A 17,591-nucleotide genomic window follows, 5' to 3' on the forward strand; every position below is an offset into this window, starting at 1 on the left:
ACTTCATGAGTATATTATCTTTGGTATTGTATTAAATTTTAAGTTATGAGGATTTTAAAAAGAAAATGAGTCTGCTAATGTCTCTGCCTTTAACTTTCTCTTCCCATAACCAAATCCTGTCAAACAAGAAGCCCATCTGTTCTATGTAGCTAGGCAAAGAAAACCAATCCTAATCAGGTATAAAATCAAGAACTTAATGTTCTCAAAATATTAAAAACAAAGTACAAAACTTGGTGACACAGTTAAAGAATAATGGGTTTCTGGTTATTCTTTTGCCTTTGTTTTTCTCCTTTTTCTTCTCTCTCCTTCGAACAAAGAAATCTTTACTAGCTCAAATTCTGATAAATCAATTAATGGTCTAGTTCATTTCTTCAGAGACCAAACACAACAAAATTATTTCTGTTTTTATGACCTTGAGGAAAGATCCCAAAGGCAAGTTTTTCAATTCCCCTTTTCAATGGCTAGTAAGTCTGTCAGGAACTATTTCCTGTTTTCTACCCTAAGTCAGATGCACAATATAGTTTAAGTATACCAGTGAATGTTTACTCATTATGAAACAGGGGAAAACCTGATCATCCCTCTTTATATATATGAATTCCAAATATAACAATTTTTCATTTGAGAAATGTTGAGGGGAAAAAAACTAACAGATCTTCTTAATTAAATAATGTTCTCCAACCTTCTGAAAGGTACCATTACATTTGAGGTCAGAACCTAGGACACAGATTAATAATGCAAATACAGCCTTAAATATTATTATACACAAAGTTATACACAAAGTTTACTTTGTGGTTTCCTCTAATGAAAATAATATTAAACTAAAGAGATAAAATATAATCTGGTATGGGGATGTATGTATACGTATAGCTGATTCACTTTGTTAAAAAGCAGAAACTAACACACCATTGTAAAGCAATTATACTCCAATAAAGATGTTAAAAAAAAATCTGGTAGAAAAACTGAAAGAATACAGTTTTTGTTGTTTTTATAAAAATAGTCAAACCACTTACTAAAATATAAAAAAAAGGAATTCTATTCACGATTAAATACTGATTCTAAAGCATGATGTGAATGGAAGAATTTGGAAGCTCTCTTTTCTTTTTGAAATGGTCCTCCTTAGAGATTGTCATGCCTTTCTTAAAGAAAAGCTTAAGGTTAGGGCTTCCCTGGTGGCGCAGTGGTTGAGAATCTGCCTGCTAATGCAGGGGACACGGGTTCAAGCCCTGGTCTGGGAGGATCTCACATGCTGCGGAGCAACTAGGCCCGTGAGCCACAACTACTGAGCCTGCGCGTCTGGAGCCTGTGCTCCGCAACAAGAGAGGCCGCGATAGTGACAGGCCCGTGCCCCGCGATGAAGAGTGGCCCCTGCATGCTACAACTAGAGAAAGCCCTCACACAGAAACGAAGACCCAACACAGCAAAAATAAATAAATTAATTAATAAACTCCTACCCCCAACATCTTCTTAAAAAAAAAAAAAATCTGGCAGAAAAATTAAAAGAATACAGTTTTTGTTGTTTTTATAAAAATAGTCAAACATTTACTAAAATAGAAAAAAAAGGAATTCTATTCACGATTAAATACTGATTCTAAAGCATGATGTGAACGGAAGAATTTGGAAGCTCTCTTTTCTTTTTGAAATGGCCCTTCTTAGAGATTGTCATGCCTTTCTTAAAGAAAAGCTTAATAAGGTAGGGCTTCCCTGGTGGCGCAGTGGTTAAGAATGCGCCTGCCAATGCAGGAGACATGGGTTCGAGCCCTGGTCCGGGAAGATCCCACATGCCGCAAAGCAACTAAGCCCGTGTGCCACAACTACTGAGCCTGCGCTCTAGAGCCCGTGAGCCACAACTACTGAGCCCACAGGCCACAACTACTGAAGCCCGCTCCTAGAGCCTGTGCTCCGCAACAAAAGAAGACACCGCAATGAGAAGCCTGCGCACCACCACAAAGAGTAGCCCCCGCTCACCACGACTATAGAAAGCCCATGTGCAGCAATGAAGACCCAATGCAGCCAAAAATAAATAAAATATAAAATAAAATAAGGAAAGCTTAAGGTTAAAAAAAAAGCATTACAAAAATTCAAATAAACATGCTCAAACATATAAAATCCCTAAAAACCCAGAATGGTTAGCAAATACAGTGGCAAGGCCTGTTGAATTTCTAGGAATTCATACTATTTGGAGATTGCATGGCAGAGGGAAACCCCAATATTCTGCAAAACTCATACTAATCCCATTTTTTTGTCTTCCTGATTTCTGACTTGGACACTAAGGAACTGTGAGCTTCATTCTAGCCTCACTGAGGTTTACCTCCTCTATCACTTGACAGCAAAATTTCCACTACTGCAATGTACATTTTGAGCTTGCATTGACACTCATATTCCAAAGAAGGCATATGTGAAATTTTTGAAAACTTCAGGTCTTTTCTGGTATGCTTGAGTGGAGTCTAATGTCTTTTGTAATTTAAAAAATAAAAAAATCTATGCGCTTATTTTTTTCTATTTGCACTAGGTCATACACTTGGTCTACTCAACATTTCAAAAGATTTGGAAATTCAACGATCCTCTCCTCCCCACCTCTGTGCCCCATCTCTAACATATGCCTCTATCCTGACCTCCAACATGCTTTGTACTCTCATTTAGAAGTACGAAAATGTTGGAGTGTATGACCTATAGTTTATAACTTTTCACTTGTAAATTACATCTCTAGTCCTGATCTCTCTCCAAAGCTTTGGTTACATCATTTCCAGTTGCTTTTCATATACATTAACAATCATATGTCCTCTTCTCAAATAAAATTCAACATGTTCATAAACCATACTAAACCTTTTCTTTCAAAAAGCTCTTTCTTCCTAATTTTGCTAGCTTTGCGAATGGCACCACAATTTTAATCATTTAGTCTCAAAAACTTGGAGTCATCTTTGATCCAACCCTATATCCAGTCAATCACAAGCTCAATTGATTTTTCGTTTGAAATGCACATTACCTATTCATTTGTCTTCATTTCTACTTCCATAGCTTTCTATCCACACTTTAATTCCAAGTCATATCATATAACAATCTTTTTAAACATATCGCATCCCTCCCCATGCTCATGATCTCATTATGTATCACATTAAGACTAAATTCTTCTGCATGGGTTTTATGTTCCTTGGGGGCACAGTTTACACTGTATTCTATGGACCAGTGCTCAGGGGATTATCATTCCACATAGCATGCAACATGAATGGTCATCTGGATTTGTAAAATCCAACAACCCTGGGGTCATTTTCCATAAACCCGGTACTCTGCTGAATTTATTTTATCTAAATAACAATCTTATAAGGTATTACTACCCCTGCTTTACAGATGAGGAAGCTAAGCATGGTTAATCAATTGGCCCACATGTTAGTAAATGACAGGACCTGGGTTCAAAATCATCAGGCAAGCCTTTTCTGCAATAAGTACACACGCCTTAGTATCCCCGCTTGTGTTACTCCCCCATCTTGAGATTCCCTTACTACTATTCTTCTCTTCAAACCTTGTCTCCTTTCAAAGCCCAGTTTCAATTCCACTTTCTCTCCAAAGCATTCCTCATCCACTCTACTCATATACCTCTCTTCTTTCCCTTAATGCCCATATCCCAAGAATCTAAGTGATATCTATTAAGATGAAAAAAACCAAAAAATACTGCTTTATGTTATCATCTCATTGTTTCAGTATATATGTGTTGTGACTCTAAATAGATTTGAAGTCTCTTCAGTGAAAGAACTGTCTTCTATTTTTGTGTCTCCTCTAATTCTTAATGTTGGACTTGTCATATATTAGCTAACTTAATGAATACTTACTAACTTCTTGACTCCACAGATGAATTAGTCAAAAAGCTATAGGAAAAAAAGGATTTTTTTTCTTTCTTCTCCCCCACCCACCCTACTGCCACTGCCTGCCTCACTGAGTCAAGACCTTTGCCAGCTTTGGAAGTCCCTGTGTCATATGTTTCTCTTAAGAAGTAATTTGCTGTTATAAAAATAACCATAAACCATGCAATACTCTTGACTCAGTAATTCTAGTTGGGAATATAACCTAAAGAAATAATCCAAATAAAGGGGAGAAAAAAAAATAAAGCAGTAGACAAAATGATAGAGCATTATTTATAAGAACAAAAAATAACAAACAACCTAGACATTCAATAGCCTACTTCAACCTAAAAACTTTTATTATATAGGCCAGAATAACATATAAGAATACTTATGAGAAGTAGCAAGTAAAAAGGGCTTAAAACAAAACTATCTATGTAATTATGATAACCATAAATATAACAGATGTAAACTCAAAAGGCAAAAAACCAGTATGATTTGTTACAGTGGTGGAACTATGAATAGAAGAAAACACTGTTTAGCTTCTGAGAAATGTGGACTTAATATTACTTTATAAAAATATTAAACCCTAAGACTGTGTGCTATTTTAAGTAGACTAACACTTTTAAAAATTGGTTTGGTAAAGTGCTTACTATCAACAAAACCTTAATGTTAAACTTTTAAACTTATGAACTTAATAGTAAACACCTAGTAAATAATGTTAAATTAAGAAATGTAAGAGATAAATATCATGCGAATAATTTTCTATTAGAAAAGCGATTTTCCAGAAAAAGAAAAACATGCAAATTTCATTTTTTAAATACATTTATATGAAGCAAAAGTAAACTAAAACTAAAAAGGCCACATAATTTAACCTGGAAAACTATGTACAAGTTTTACACAATAGACCCCTTCCAAAGCCAGTGCAGTTTAAAGTAGAACAACGTCTAGAGTATGCTCTCATTATGTTGATTTGCATGTCCTGACAATGAAAAGATACTTTTCAGTGATTCCTAATTTTTACTCCAAAACTCTATGTTCATATTACCTTACCCTTGCTAGTAGTCCAGATTCTGCAACGCACTGCTCTTCTGGGACTGCCACTGGCTTACTCTGCTCAGTTGCAAAGGGCTGGTCAGCTCCATTTTTATAGTGGTTTGATAAAGGTATCTTTGGTTCTAACCACTCGATTGTCGTTCCTGATGAAGTAAGAGAAAACTTTCGCTGAAACTTGCTCATAATCTGGAAAGTTCAGCAAATGTGGATTTTATTAAACAATTCTTTTGAGCCTACAAGACTAAAAGCAATTCAACCTGTTAAGAGACTCTGCAAGACAGTGACTTGTAGCTCATTAGCATAAGCATCACGATTGGGTATTTCACAACACAGCAACCTGCAACTTGAAATCAGATACCATTTAAATGAATCAACCCTGAATAGGACTAAACTCACTTCTTATGCAAATCTATGAATCATAAAGTGTATTCCTACCCTAACAGTTGATTTGCTGGCCTTTCTGCATGAACCCTGTCCCTCTAGTATGACTATGCAGTTAGGCTAAAGGAAGTCACAATTACAGGAGGAACCTGGGACTGTGAAACAATAAAATCTGCTTCAATTTGGGGTTGAACCTTATTCTCAGTAGCAATTTTCTAACTAATCAAGATCTTGATCTAATTTAAGAATTGCAAATACATGCCCATTATGTTTTTTCCAATCATATAAAAAAGCTCCATATACTTTTAAACTGAAAGGCTCTCCTACTGAATAAATAATAGCTGACCTAGTGAAAGATAGTGGTCACATTTAGAGACCTGTCATCTTCTCAATTAATGACTCAATGTCTCTTATTACCCTCAACTAGTTTAACAAAGTGGATTCTATGCCTAATCAATAATGGAAAATGTTCCATTTGATTTCAGAGGCTGATCTAGGTTTCACAGGAAACTTGGTTATATAGTGCTACATTAAGGGATGCTCAGACTACCACAGCAGAAATTAAAAGGAGTATGGAATTTACTTAGTCTATAACAAAATCCCAGACTTGAGTAGAGGAATTAATTACAAAGTATCTATCAGGCTACCAGAGCATCTTGCCTTGCCACTCAGTTCAGTTTCACTAGGCACTGGTGGGGGGATTCATAATTAGGGGAATGCCCTCATGGGGTCTCTTTCAAAATTCCAAAGAAATGAAACCACTTTGTTCCTACCTTGAAATTGTTTATTTTTAATATCAATATCTAGATTTCCTTACTTCTCGAAATAAAATGCACACAAACACCAGACTTAAGAGATCTGTTTTAAGAGATCACTCAACTGATAAACCATAACAAAACTCTTAATCAAACAAATCATTTGGTCTCAGGACCCTTCTACATCAATAATCACTGCTGTGCTTTTGTATAATATACATTAAGACCTCATGGGACTAAACACTAATTTTTATTCAGATTTCATTGCTTGGATCATTTCAAAATTTGAGTGGGAAGGTAATTCAGTTTTTTTTCTTCACAGTTTTATCTTCATTCTCAACTGACAAGAATAAATTTCTACCTACTTAATTTGGAAAATATGACAATTTATGGTGAGAAATACCAGTATTAGTTAATTCTCTCAAATACCCATAAATCTGTGCTCCAAAAAATAGTGATATGGGAGAATACCTTTTACTTCAAACACTTCTATAAAGTTTACAGTGTGTTTCGCATTTTTAATTAAAAAAATACAAATTTATATTGGGCATGCTTCATTAACCACAAAGCAATCATTTAAAAAATAAGACTATTAATTTAAACTACACAAATGAAATTCTAAGAATTTTTAAAATTACACAGTATTTAATTAATCAAGTATTTATTTTTTTAACTGAAGTATAGTTGATTTACAATATTATATTAGTTTCAGGTGTACAGCATAGTGATTCAGTATTTTTACAGCTTATACTCCATTAAGAGTCATTATAAGATAATGGCTATAATTCCCTGTGCTATACAATATATCCTTGTTGGTTATCTATTTTACAAACACCTACCTTCAAACAACTATGAGGTAGAACAAAAATTAAAAAGAAAGAAAGAAAAGCCTGGTGGGGAATGTACTAATATATTCACGGGGGCAACTTCTGCTTGGTAAGATAACATATGATTTTTCTTTCAATTGCATGGTAGTTTCTAAATTTTTTATAGTGAGTGCTTTATAACAGGAGAAAATTTATATTGGACTGCTTAGAATTCCTCTAAGACAACAGTCCATGCTCACAATGCACAATTTAGGCTTTTCTATCTCTTTGGAATGCCCTCTCCCCTACCTCCCACTCCTGAACTAATTGGTTTTCTTAGCTTTTCTGTGCCTTTCCCAGACTTTTTTTCTACCAGAAGTGTTAGTCCATTCACATGTTCTCCCACAGTACTTTGTTCCCATTGTAAGTGGCACTTTACATATTATAGTTAACTATTTACATGTTTCTTCCCCAAGTGGACCATGAGTTCCTTAAGTGGAACATACATAACTTATTGGCCTCTGTAATACTGCCCTGACCTATATCTACAATTGCCATTAGCTTGTTATTGTTAGCTTGAAATATCGAATTTAGGCACACATGAGGATGGGATTCGTACCCTATCCATATCAAGATCTGACTTGGTAAACTTTTTCCTGCACAAAGTCTCAACATCTTCCTCAAATATCTTTCTTCCACAAGCAAGGGGAGTTCCTTGGATAAGAAAACAATGAGTATTGGGAAATACTAAGTTACTACTATTAATACAATGTGATGGGAGTGGGGGAGTTGGGGAGATGTTGTTAAAAGGGTACAAACCTGCAACTAGAAGATGAATAAGTCCTGGAGATCTAATGCACAGTACAGAGAATGTAGTCAACAATACTATATTAAATATTTCAAAGCTGCTAAGAGACTAGATCCTAAATGTTCTCACTACAAAAATGACAGGAAATTCCCTGGTGGTCCAGTGGTTAGAACTTGGCACTTTTACTGCCCAGCCCTGGGAAACTAAGGTCCCGCAAGCTTCACGACATGGCCAAGGAAAAAAAGGAAGAAATAAATAACAATTATGCGATGTGACTGAGGCATTAGCTAACACTTTGGTGGTACACGAATATATAAATGTATTAAATCAACATTTTGGTTTTTTTTGTTTGTTTGTTTTTGCGGTACGTGGGCCTCTCACTGTTGTGTTCTCTCCCTTTGCGGAGCACAGGCTCCGGACGCGCAGGCCCAGCGGCCATGGCTCATCACACCAGCCACTCCGCAGCATGTGGAATCCTCCCGGACCGGGCCACGAACCCATCTCCCCTGCATCGGCAGGCGGACCCTCAACCACTGTGCCACCAGGGAAGCCCTAAATCAACATTTTAAACTTACACAATGTTATATGTCAATTATATCTCAATTTTTTAAATGATGAGCTTATTCATCTCATTTAATAGAAAAACTCATTTTTTGTTATCCCATGCAATAACATTCTTTTCCCCAGTAAATTAATTTCAACAAATAGCTGCTCTCAAATACTAGATGTACATCTTATTTTTCAAACTGAAAGGTGACTGATAGACTTTATTTTTAAAAATTATTTATTTATTTTTGGCTGCATTGGGTCTTCGTTACTGTGCGCAGGCTTCTCACTGTGGTGGTTTCTCTTGTTGCAGAGCATGGGCTCTAGGCGTGCAGGCTTCAGTAGTTGTGTCTCACAGGCTCTAGAGCGCAGGCTCAGTAGTTGTGGCACACGGGCTTAGCTGCTCCGCGGCATGTGGGATCTTCCCGGACCAGGGCTTGAACCCGTGTCCCCTGCATTGGTAGGTGGATTCTTAACCACTGTGCCACCAGGGAAGTTCTAGACTTTAATATATATATATCTCAATATGGAAATAATGAATAGTGGACTAAAGCAAAACTCAAGGAATCATTCTAACGTTTCTACTTTGATCGTCGAGAGAGAGTGATGCCACCAACTTTAACAGAAATATAGAAGACGTGAGTTTTGAGTTCAGTTTTTGACATGTTGAGTTTGAGGTTTCTAAAGGGATATGTAATTATATGAGACCTAAAATGGTTTTAGATTTGAAAAAGGACACAGTTAAAAAGACTTTGTATAACATTAGTGATAATTAAAAACCCAAGAGGCTTGCTGGTTTTCTATTCGTTTCGTTTTGATTAAGATTTTCTGGAGTAGAATTACAAAGGATACAGTTGGTCCTTTCCATGTTTTGACCTGCAATGTTAAGTCCTACCTTTAAGCAATAACTTACCTGAAGGCAATGAGCCCTTCTGATGTGATGCATGCTGCAACTGGAGAATATGAAAGCAGTCGTTTAAGCAGTTCATAGTTGCCATGGAAGTAGCCTTGAGCATTAAGAGATCCTGGTCCAAGGAACTAAGATGGCCAGAAGCAGGAAGGCATTCAATTCCTCTAATTAAGTCTCTTTGTTGTCCTTCAGCATGAGACATCATCTAAGGAAAACAACAATTCTGTGTGTCCCACTCAATTTCTGTGTAACATGTATACATACAGTTGCCATTTTAATAACAATATTCTGTATAACATGTAAACATACAGTTGCCATTTTTAGGGCATATTACACCTAGAAATCTATTTTCAATTTGTTTGGCTATTCTCAATAAGCATTTAATAGTGCTTCTCAAAAGACGGTAACTTTTGTTGGCAGCTACACTTTTTCTTTGGCAGAAACAAAGATCAAAAGACTTCCACCTTTATATAAATTTCTTTAACAGTATACATTTATATAAGTCATCAGAAAGAACATTCCAGATCATTTTTCATAGCAGCATTAGATATTTCACTCCAAAGTAAAAATAATTCCCAGTCTGGGCTCTCAACCACTTTATTCACAGCTCATCTGGACAGGCTCAATTTGAACCTACAGTGAAATCATGATAGTTTACATGCTTCTGCTTTCCCAGTCTAACTTTCTGGTCCCATTAGGTTGATTTTAAGCAAATACTGGATATAAGCTTTTCAAGTTAAAAGAGTTCAATACGCTTTTTGATTAGGAGGCCTATCTATACAGTTCCTAACAGAGTCAGTGGAATAACAACGATGATGAGCAACCCAATTTTTAAAAATGAAAACTGAATTTAGGGGCTTCCCTGGTGGTCCAGTGGTTACGATTCCATGCTCCCACTGCAGGGGGTTCAGGTTTGATCCCTGGTGGGGGAACTAAGATCCCGCATGCTGCCACATGGTGCGGCAAAACAAACAAACAAAACCCCGGAATTTATTATGCTTAATTATTTTCAATTGTGAGCAGAAGGTTCTCAGATTGTCCACCCTTTGGAAATTGTTTTAACTCACAAAGAAACTCTATAGTGGAGAGACTCCTTTAGATTTCAGAGACTCTGTTCCAGACAATTTTTAATACAGTTCATTGGAGGGCTAGTGAAAGAGAGATGTGAAATGATCCTACCAAGAAAATTAAGTGTGTCATACATGAAACAGCCCCTGAAAACACATGCGTAATACTGGATCAAACAGTCACCCTTACCAGAAAAAAGGGTTGTTAAATGAAAAGTGTGGGTATGAAGGTATCTATACAGATCTTCCTCCACTTACAATGGCGTTACACCCCAATAAACCCATTATTAAGTTGAAAATATCGTAAGTTGAAAATATCTTAAGTCAAAAATACATTTAATACACTTAACCTACAGAACATCATAGCTTAGCCTAGCCTAGCCTACCTTAAGTATGCTCAGAACTTTTACATTAGTCTACAGTTGGGCAAAATCATCTAACATAAAGCCTATTTTATAATAAAGTCTTCAATATCTCATTTAATTTATTGACTATTGTGCTGAAAGTGAAAAACGAATGGCTGTATGGGTACAGGAAGGTTACAAGTGTATTAGTTATTTACCCTCATGATCACGTGGCTGATGGAGAGCTGTGGCTTGCTGCCTAGCATCAGGAGACAATATCGTACCACACATCACTAGCCCAAGAAAAGATCAAAATTCAAAGACCGGTTTCTACCGAATGTGTATCACTTTCGCACCGTTGTAAAGTCAAAAAATCGTACGTTGAACTATTGTAAGTTGGGGACTGTTTGTGTGTGTGTAAATGTTTTTGTATATAAATGCTAGGACTAACTCCCAATAATCCAAAATTATGAATAAGTACAAACACTTTGGAAAACAGTTTGGTAATATCTACTAGAGTTAAATATATAGAGCTAAATAAATATAATCCATGATCCAACATTCTTAGTTACATAACCAACAGATATGTATGTGTATATGTCCATCAACTCAAATGTCTATCAACACTGGAACGAATTAAAAATATTAAAGTATATCCATATAATAAATACCATGCAGCAGTGAAAAGAAAGGAACGGCTACACTCAATACGTAAGTAAATCTCCAACATATGCTGACTAAAAAGAAGCCATACCCAAAGGAGCACATACTTTTTTTTTTTCCATCTTTTTTTTTCATCTTTATTTTTCATCTTCATCATTTATTGGAGTACAATTGCCTTACAATGGTGTGCTAGTTTCTGCTTTATAACAAAGTGAATCAGCTATACATATACACATGTTCCCATATCTCTTCCCTCTTGCATCTCCTTCCCTCCCACCCTCCCCATCCCACCCCTCCAGGCGGCCACAAAGCACCGAGCTGATCTCCCTGTGCCATGAGGAGCACATACTTTTTGATTCCAGTTTTAGAAATTACAAAAACAGGCAAAATAAATCTATGGTATTAGAAGTCAGGATAGTGAGGAGGATGTAATGATGGAGAGGCATGAGAGGGTCTTCTAGGGTGTTGGTAATATTTAATTTTTTGATCCAGGAGGTAGTTACATGAAAATTACAAGATGCACACTTGTGTGTCAGGTTCTTTTATACATGGATACATCCTTAGAAGGTTAATTAAGAACTGGGATGAAGATCAAGGGAAGGGGGTCAAACAGATCCATTAGGTTTACCTCTGGTCTAATGAAAGGAACTTCTATGGCTAATTAAACAGAGCAGAAAGCCAGATAAGAAACTGTAGACAAAATTCTATAATTAGTTGAGGCATAAGCTCCAAATTTCTAGAGGCAGTCCTGGTTTATGCTTAGAGTCCGCTGTAATTATATCTAAACCTGTTCCAGTTTGAAGACCAAATTACATACTTACCCTATTTCTTCATTCTAAAAGAACTTCTTGGTATGTAATTAGAAATGGGAAGCTTGTATTATGCCTCTTTTGTATTTCTCACTGGTCTAGGGGTCTTTAATATAATTGCTCTTCCCCTCTGCTTCTAGCAATGTTATAAGCAAATACTAACTTTTACACTTGTCAGATTTCTTAAACAAGTCACAGTAAGAGCTAGTATTGCTGAGGGAAAAAAATACTGCTCAACTATATCTGAAACCAAACTGAATTTATTACTTTCCAGGCAAGGAAGAACTGTTTTTCCAGAACAAAGCAAAGAGCTAATCTTATACAGGTTTTTTGGGGAATTACAAAATTCAAGGATGGTGACTTTAAAAACAAAAGTAACAGAGTGGAGGAAGTATGGCCCTTAGGGATTAACATTCAGAAGTAAGTATACTAAAACAGGGCTGTTAATGACTGAATTGAGCTGGTTAAACAGGCTCCATGTTACTTGCTAAGAGCTTCAATCTAGAGCCAAACAAGAGGCTGTTTTTCGCTTTCTTTCTTTTTTAAAAATTATTTATTTATTTATTTATTTTTGGCCGTGTTGGGTCCTCGTTTCTGCGTGTGGGCTTTCTCTAGTTGTGGTGAGTGGGGCTACTCTTCATTGCAGTGTGTGGGCTTCTCATTGCGGTGGCTTCTCTTGTTGTGGAGCACAGGCTCTAGGCGTGCGGGCATCAGTAGTTGTGGCACGCGGGCTCAGTAGCTGTGGTACACAGGCTTAGCTGCTCTGCAGCATGTAGGATCTTCCCAGACTAGGGATTGAACCTGTGTCCCCTACATTGGTAGGCAGATTCTTTTTTTTTTTTTTGCGGTACACGGGCCTCTCACTGTTGTGGCCTCTCCCATTGCGGAGCACAGGCTCCAGATGCGCAGGCTCAGCGGCCATGGCTCACGGGCCTAGCCGCTCCGCAGCATGTGCGATCTTCCCGGACTGGGGCATGAACCTGTGTCCCCTGCATCGGCAGGCGGACTCTCAACCACTGCACCAACAGGGAAGCCCCAGGCAGATTCTTAACCACTGCGCCACCAGGGAAGTCCCCTCACTTTCTTTCTTGAACTTAGAGAATATAACTTCTTATTCTCACCATAAGAAAAACATTTGAAAAACTGGACATTTAAATTAAAAACACCTGTTCACTTGACTACACTCTTCAGAGAGCATAAAGGAAAAAAGAAAAGATGTACACTTATTATCTGTATACTTTTCTATATTATGTTATAAGCCAATAAAAGTTTAATAAAGGAAAAATCATAAGCAGGATACTGACAACATAAATAATCAGCTATCACAACATAACACTTAAGAGAAGAAAGTGTTTCCTTGTGCAAATGGCCCAAAAAAGCCACTTGCTAGTGCTGATGTTAGAAGTCAAGATGCCTAAGAAAGTGATGTCCTCAACTAGAAAAAATAAACTTTAAATTATAATTATAGTGCAAATGTTAAAATTTGGTTATGGTTCTTTCCAAAGCAAACAAATGAGTTGATCATATATTTACAATGAAATAGAACTGATTGTGTGAAGCTGTTTTAGTGATTGTTCCTGACATTATGAAACCAGTTCCTCAAGAAAGAAAAAACGTCAGGAAAGCTGAAAACTTGCTTAATCTGTGTTTTGTAGCTAGATATGGCAAATATGGTGATAGTGTACATCACTTAAGTGGCATCTAGTTTGTCTGAAAACCAGATGAGAATCATGATTTTATTGCTTGTATTTTAAATGTTTGTCTCCCTTACTAGACTGATCATGTTAGCCCCTCTCAGGGTACAGCATAGTACCAGCATGAAGCATGCACTGATTAATGGAGTGATTGATAAACTGTACTAATAATAAACAGTAAATACTAAAATAGATCACTTTAACACTTTAGTAATAAATCTATGTTCAAGCACAAGATGACTCTATTCTCAATAGTCAGTTGCTTTTGCCAACTGTTACTTTAACTATTGCCGGACTTACCCATGGACTTTGATTAAAATACTCCTTTCAAACTCACTTTGAATTATATCTTTGCATTACAACCTCCTGGAGCTGGATCACTCTAGAACAGCATCTCAAACAGTGCTCTGCAGATTCTTGTTGGACTCTTGTCGGGCGGTCTATGGAGTCAAAACTATTTTCACAATAATTTTAGGAAATTAATTTGCCTTTTTCACTTGGTGGCATTTGCACTGATGGTGTGAAAGCAATGGTGGGTAAAACTGCTGGTGTCTTAGTTAGAATGAAGGCAGTGTCATCATCATCAACAGTACTAGTCATCATTGTATTCTTCACTTCCATGCACTTAAGGGGGGGACGGGGAGCTGGAGGTGAGCCAGTTTTACTTAAGAATGTTCTTGAAAAATTAGTAAAAATGATTAGTTTTACTATATCTTGACTCTTGAGTACACATTTTTTAATAGTCTATATGAAAAATGAGAAGCACACTTCCGTCGCATATCAAAAAAAGTGCACTTCTGCTGCATACCAAAGTACTGTGGTGGCCTAAGGAAATGCACTTATGAGACTGAGCTGCAAGCTGAACTAGCTGTTTTTTCCACAGATCACCATCTGACATGAAAGAATCCCACCTCTTCCTGGCACACAGCTCTTAAAACTGTTGTAATTTCCTAAGTGATCAGAGCATAGGGGCATCTTCTGTTACAATATTTGGTTTCCTGTAATAGCTTCAGAGCATAAAGGTGAAATGTGTTCTTTGTTATTCATAACAAACCGCTTTCAACCACAGTAGAGTTAACGGAGTGATTTTTGCAGAATCCCTCGATGGGGGCTGATTGACAGGGGACTCAACCCTGTAGATTAGAGGGTTGGAACTTTCAGCCTCACCCCCCAACCTCTAGGGAGGAGAGAGGAGCTGAGGTTGAATTAATTACCAATGGCCAGTGATGGAGTCAATCATGTCTAAGTAATAAAGCCTCCATAAAAACCCATAAGGAGGAGGTTCAGAGAGCTTCTGGTTGGTGAACACATGGAGGTGCTGGGAGGGTGTGCAACCAGAGAGAGCATGGAAGCTCTGCATCCCCTCCCCAATATCTTGCCCTATGGATCTCCTCCTCTGGCTGTTCCTGAGTTACAGTCCTTTATAATATACTGGTAATATAGTAAGTACACTGTTTTCCCAAGTTCTGTGAGCTGTTTTAGCAAATGACCCAACCTGAAGAAGGGTTAATGGAAACCTCCCATTTATAGGTGGGGTTACAAACACAGGTGACAACCTGGACTTGGGAATAGCATCTGAAGTGGGGTCAGATACTATCTCAGATAAATAGTGTCAGAACTGAATTGAATTGTAGAACACCTAGGTGGAGTCTGCAGAGGGTCAGAGAACTGCTTAGTGTGGAGGAAGCCTCCACACATTTGGTGACCGGAGGACAGAAGTATAGGGTGTTGCAGTAGAAAAAAGGAGGAACACAGGGATGGTCCTCCTTGACATAAATAACGACTGTTAGAAACTATGGCTCTTCAGGCTTGGGGGTATGTGGTAGACATCTCAAATTAAACAAAATGACTTGCCACTTCAAGAAAAACAACTGACAGTATTTGTGGCCAATTATAAAATCTGAGCTTTAAAATGAAATTACAATCTTGGAAAACCTATGTCAGTTACCATGAGCTTGACAGGTTTCCCATACTAAAAGTCTTTTCTGATGAGATTAGTGGGGATCTTAATGAATGTGAATTTTTGATATTGTATACCAACATCTGTAAGACCTGCATAACTCTGAACTAATATTTTCCAAATGACTAATGCGTAGTGTTACAAAATTGTGCATAGGTTAAAGATCCATTCAAAGTGCAAGACGAACCAATGTATTTTCATGAAACAGAATATGAAAAGTTCACTGATATATATTAGATTCCACACTGCATCTAACACTTAAGAAACTGCCACTGTCAAGTTTTGGTGGCGTATCAGAGAAGAATAGCCACAATTAAAAAGCTATTAAAATATTCCTCTTTTTTTCCAACCACGTATCTGTGTGAGGCCAAATTTTTTTTCATATATTTCAATCAAAACTACATATGGCAATAAATTGAGTGCAATTATTTTGTTTGTTTTGGGAAAAAATAGTTGACATAAAAATACGTTATTTATATTAACATGTATGAATTTATTAATTTTTATTTTAAAATAAAACATTTAAAATAAAATTTTAAAACAAGTATTTTTGAAATACCTGTTTTTATGTAGCGATAACTAATAAAAAATAATAATAAATAAAATACCTGTTTTAATTTCTAATAAATTTCTAGTAAATATTGGTAAATTTAACCCATGTAAAACAAAAGCTCTTTGAGGTCCTCAATCATTTTTAAGACTGAAAGGGATCCCAAGACCACAAAAAGCTTGAGAACTCTTACCTGGAACCATAGGTCAGCGTGGTATCAAAAGTTTTCTCAATGTCTTTGAAGAGAAAAAGGATCTGCATAGTCTCAAAGTACCTCCCCAAGATATTTATTAACTACAGAGGGAAAGACAGCAACTTTACAGTGGAGAAATCCAGTAGAAGCTACCCTAACCAAGTGATCAAGGCCAACATCACCAGTAATACAACATACTGACATCATGAACTCCTTGATATAGGTACTAAGGATACATATCTTCTAGGGTATTTTTCCCAAAAATGTATAATCTCACTCAAATACTAAGAAAACATCAGATAAATGCAAATTGGGAACATTAAATAAATGTAACTGGATCTTCATAGGTGTCAAGGTCATGAAGGATAAGGAAAGACTGAGAAACAATTACAGACAGGAGACTAAGTAGTAATAACAACAACTAAATGCAACATTTTAGGACAGGATCCCAAAACAGAAAAAGAATGTCAGTGGAAAAACTGTTAAAATTTGAATAAGGATTATAGTTAACAGTATTGTATCTATATAATTTCCTGGTTTTGATACTATGTTATGAAAGATGGTAACATTACAAAAAGTTAGGTGGGGGATATATATAGAAACCCAGTACTACTTTTGCAACTTTTCTGTAATTTAAAATTAGTCCAAAGTAAGCATTTAAAACATGTTCTTGGACTTCCCTGGTGGCCCAGTGATTAAGAATCCACCTGCCAATGCAGGGGACATGGGTTCCATCCCTGGTCCGGGAAGATCCCACATGCTGCGGAGCAACTAAGCCCGTGCGCCACAACTACTGAGCCTGCACTCTAGAGCCTGCAAGCCACAAGTACTGAGCCCGAATGCCACAACTACTGAAGCCCACGCACCTAGAGCCGTGCTCCGCAACAAGAGAAGCCACCACAATGAGAAGCCCACGCAACGCAACAAAGAGTAGTCTCCACTCGCTGCAACTAGAGAAAGCCCGTGCATAGCAACAAAGACCCAACGCAGCCAAAAATAAATAAATAAAATAAATAAATTTATTAAAAAATTTTGTCTGAAGGACAAAAAATGGTATAAACTCTCCAAATGCACTATTTTCTCACAAATAGAATTATTCCATTGGAATTCAGAATGTTCCTAATAGAGTTATAATTTTATCATTTGACCTGTTGAGTTCTTAAAAGCAAAAACATCAACCTAGTGAAAACACAGACACTCAACTAAAACTTTTTTT

General features: G+C 36.9%; 1 protein-coding gene across 2 annotated transcripts in view; it reads right to left on the minus strand.

Annotated features, from left to right (window-relative positions):
- Nucleotides 1-17,591, minus strand: part of OSBPL11 (oxysterol binding protein like 11) — a 98,855-nt gene that overhangs the window by 45,002 nt on the left and 36,262 nt on the right. For both annotated transcript variants that reach the window (XM_027107125.1, XM_027107132.1), the window contains exons 6-7: nt 9,099-9,300; nt 4,887-5,032 (exon numbers count right to left, since the gene is read on the minus strand). In XM_027107125.1, coding sequence (XP_026962926.1) covers nt 4,887-5,032; nt 9,099-9,300 — 348 coding nt within the window. The remainder of the gene's footprint in view (nt 1-4,886; nt 5,033-9,098; nt 9,301-17,591) is intronic.

Source organism: Aethalodelphis obliquidens, unplaced genomic scaffold, assembly GCF_003676395.1.
Source record: "Aethalodelphis obliquidens isolate GAN/ISIS:26980383/991018 unplaced genomic scaffold, ASM367639v1 scaffold1, whole genome shotgun sequence".
NCBI classification, from domain to species: Eukaryota; Metazoa; Chordata; class Mammalia; order Artiodactyla; family Delphinidae; genus Aethalodelphis; species Aethalodelphis obliquidens.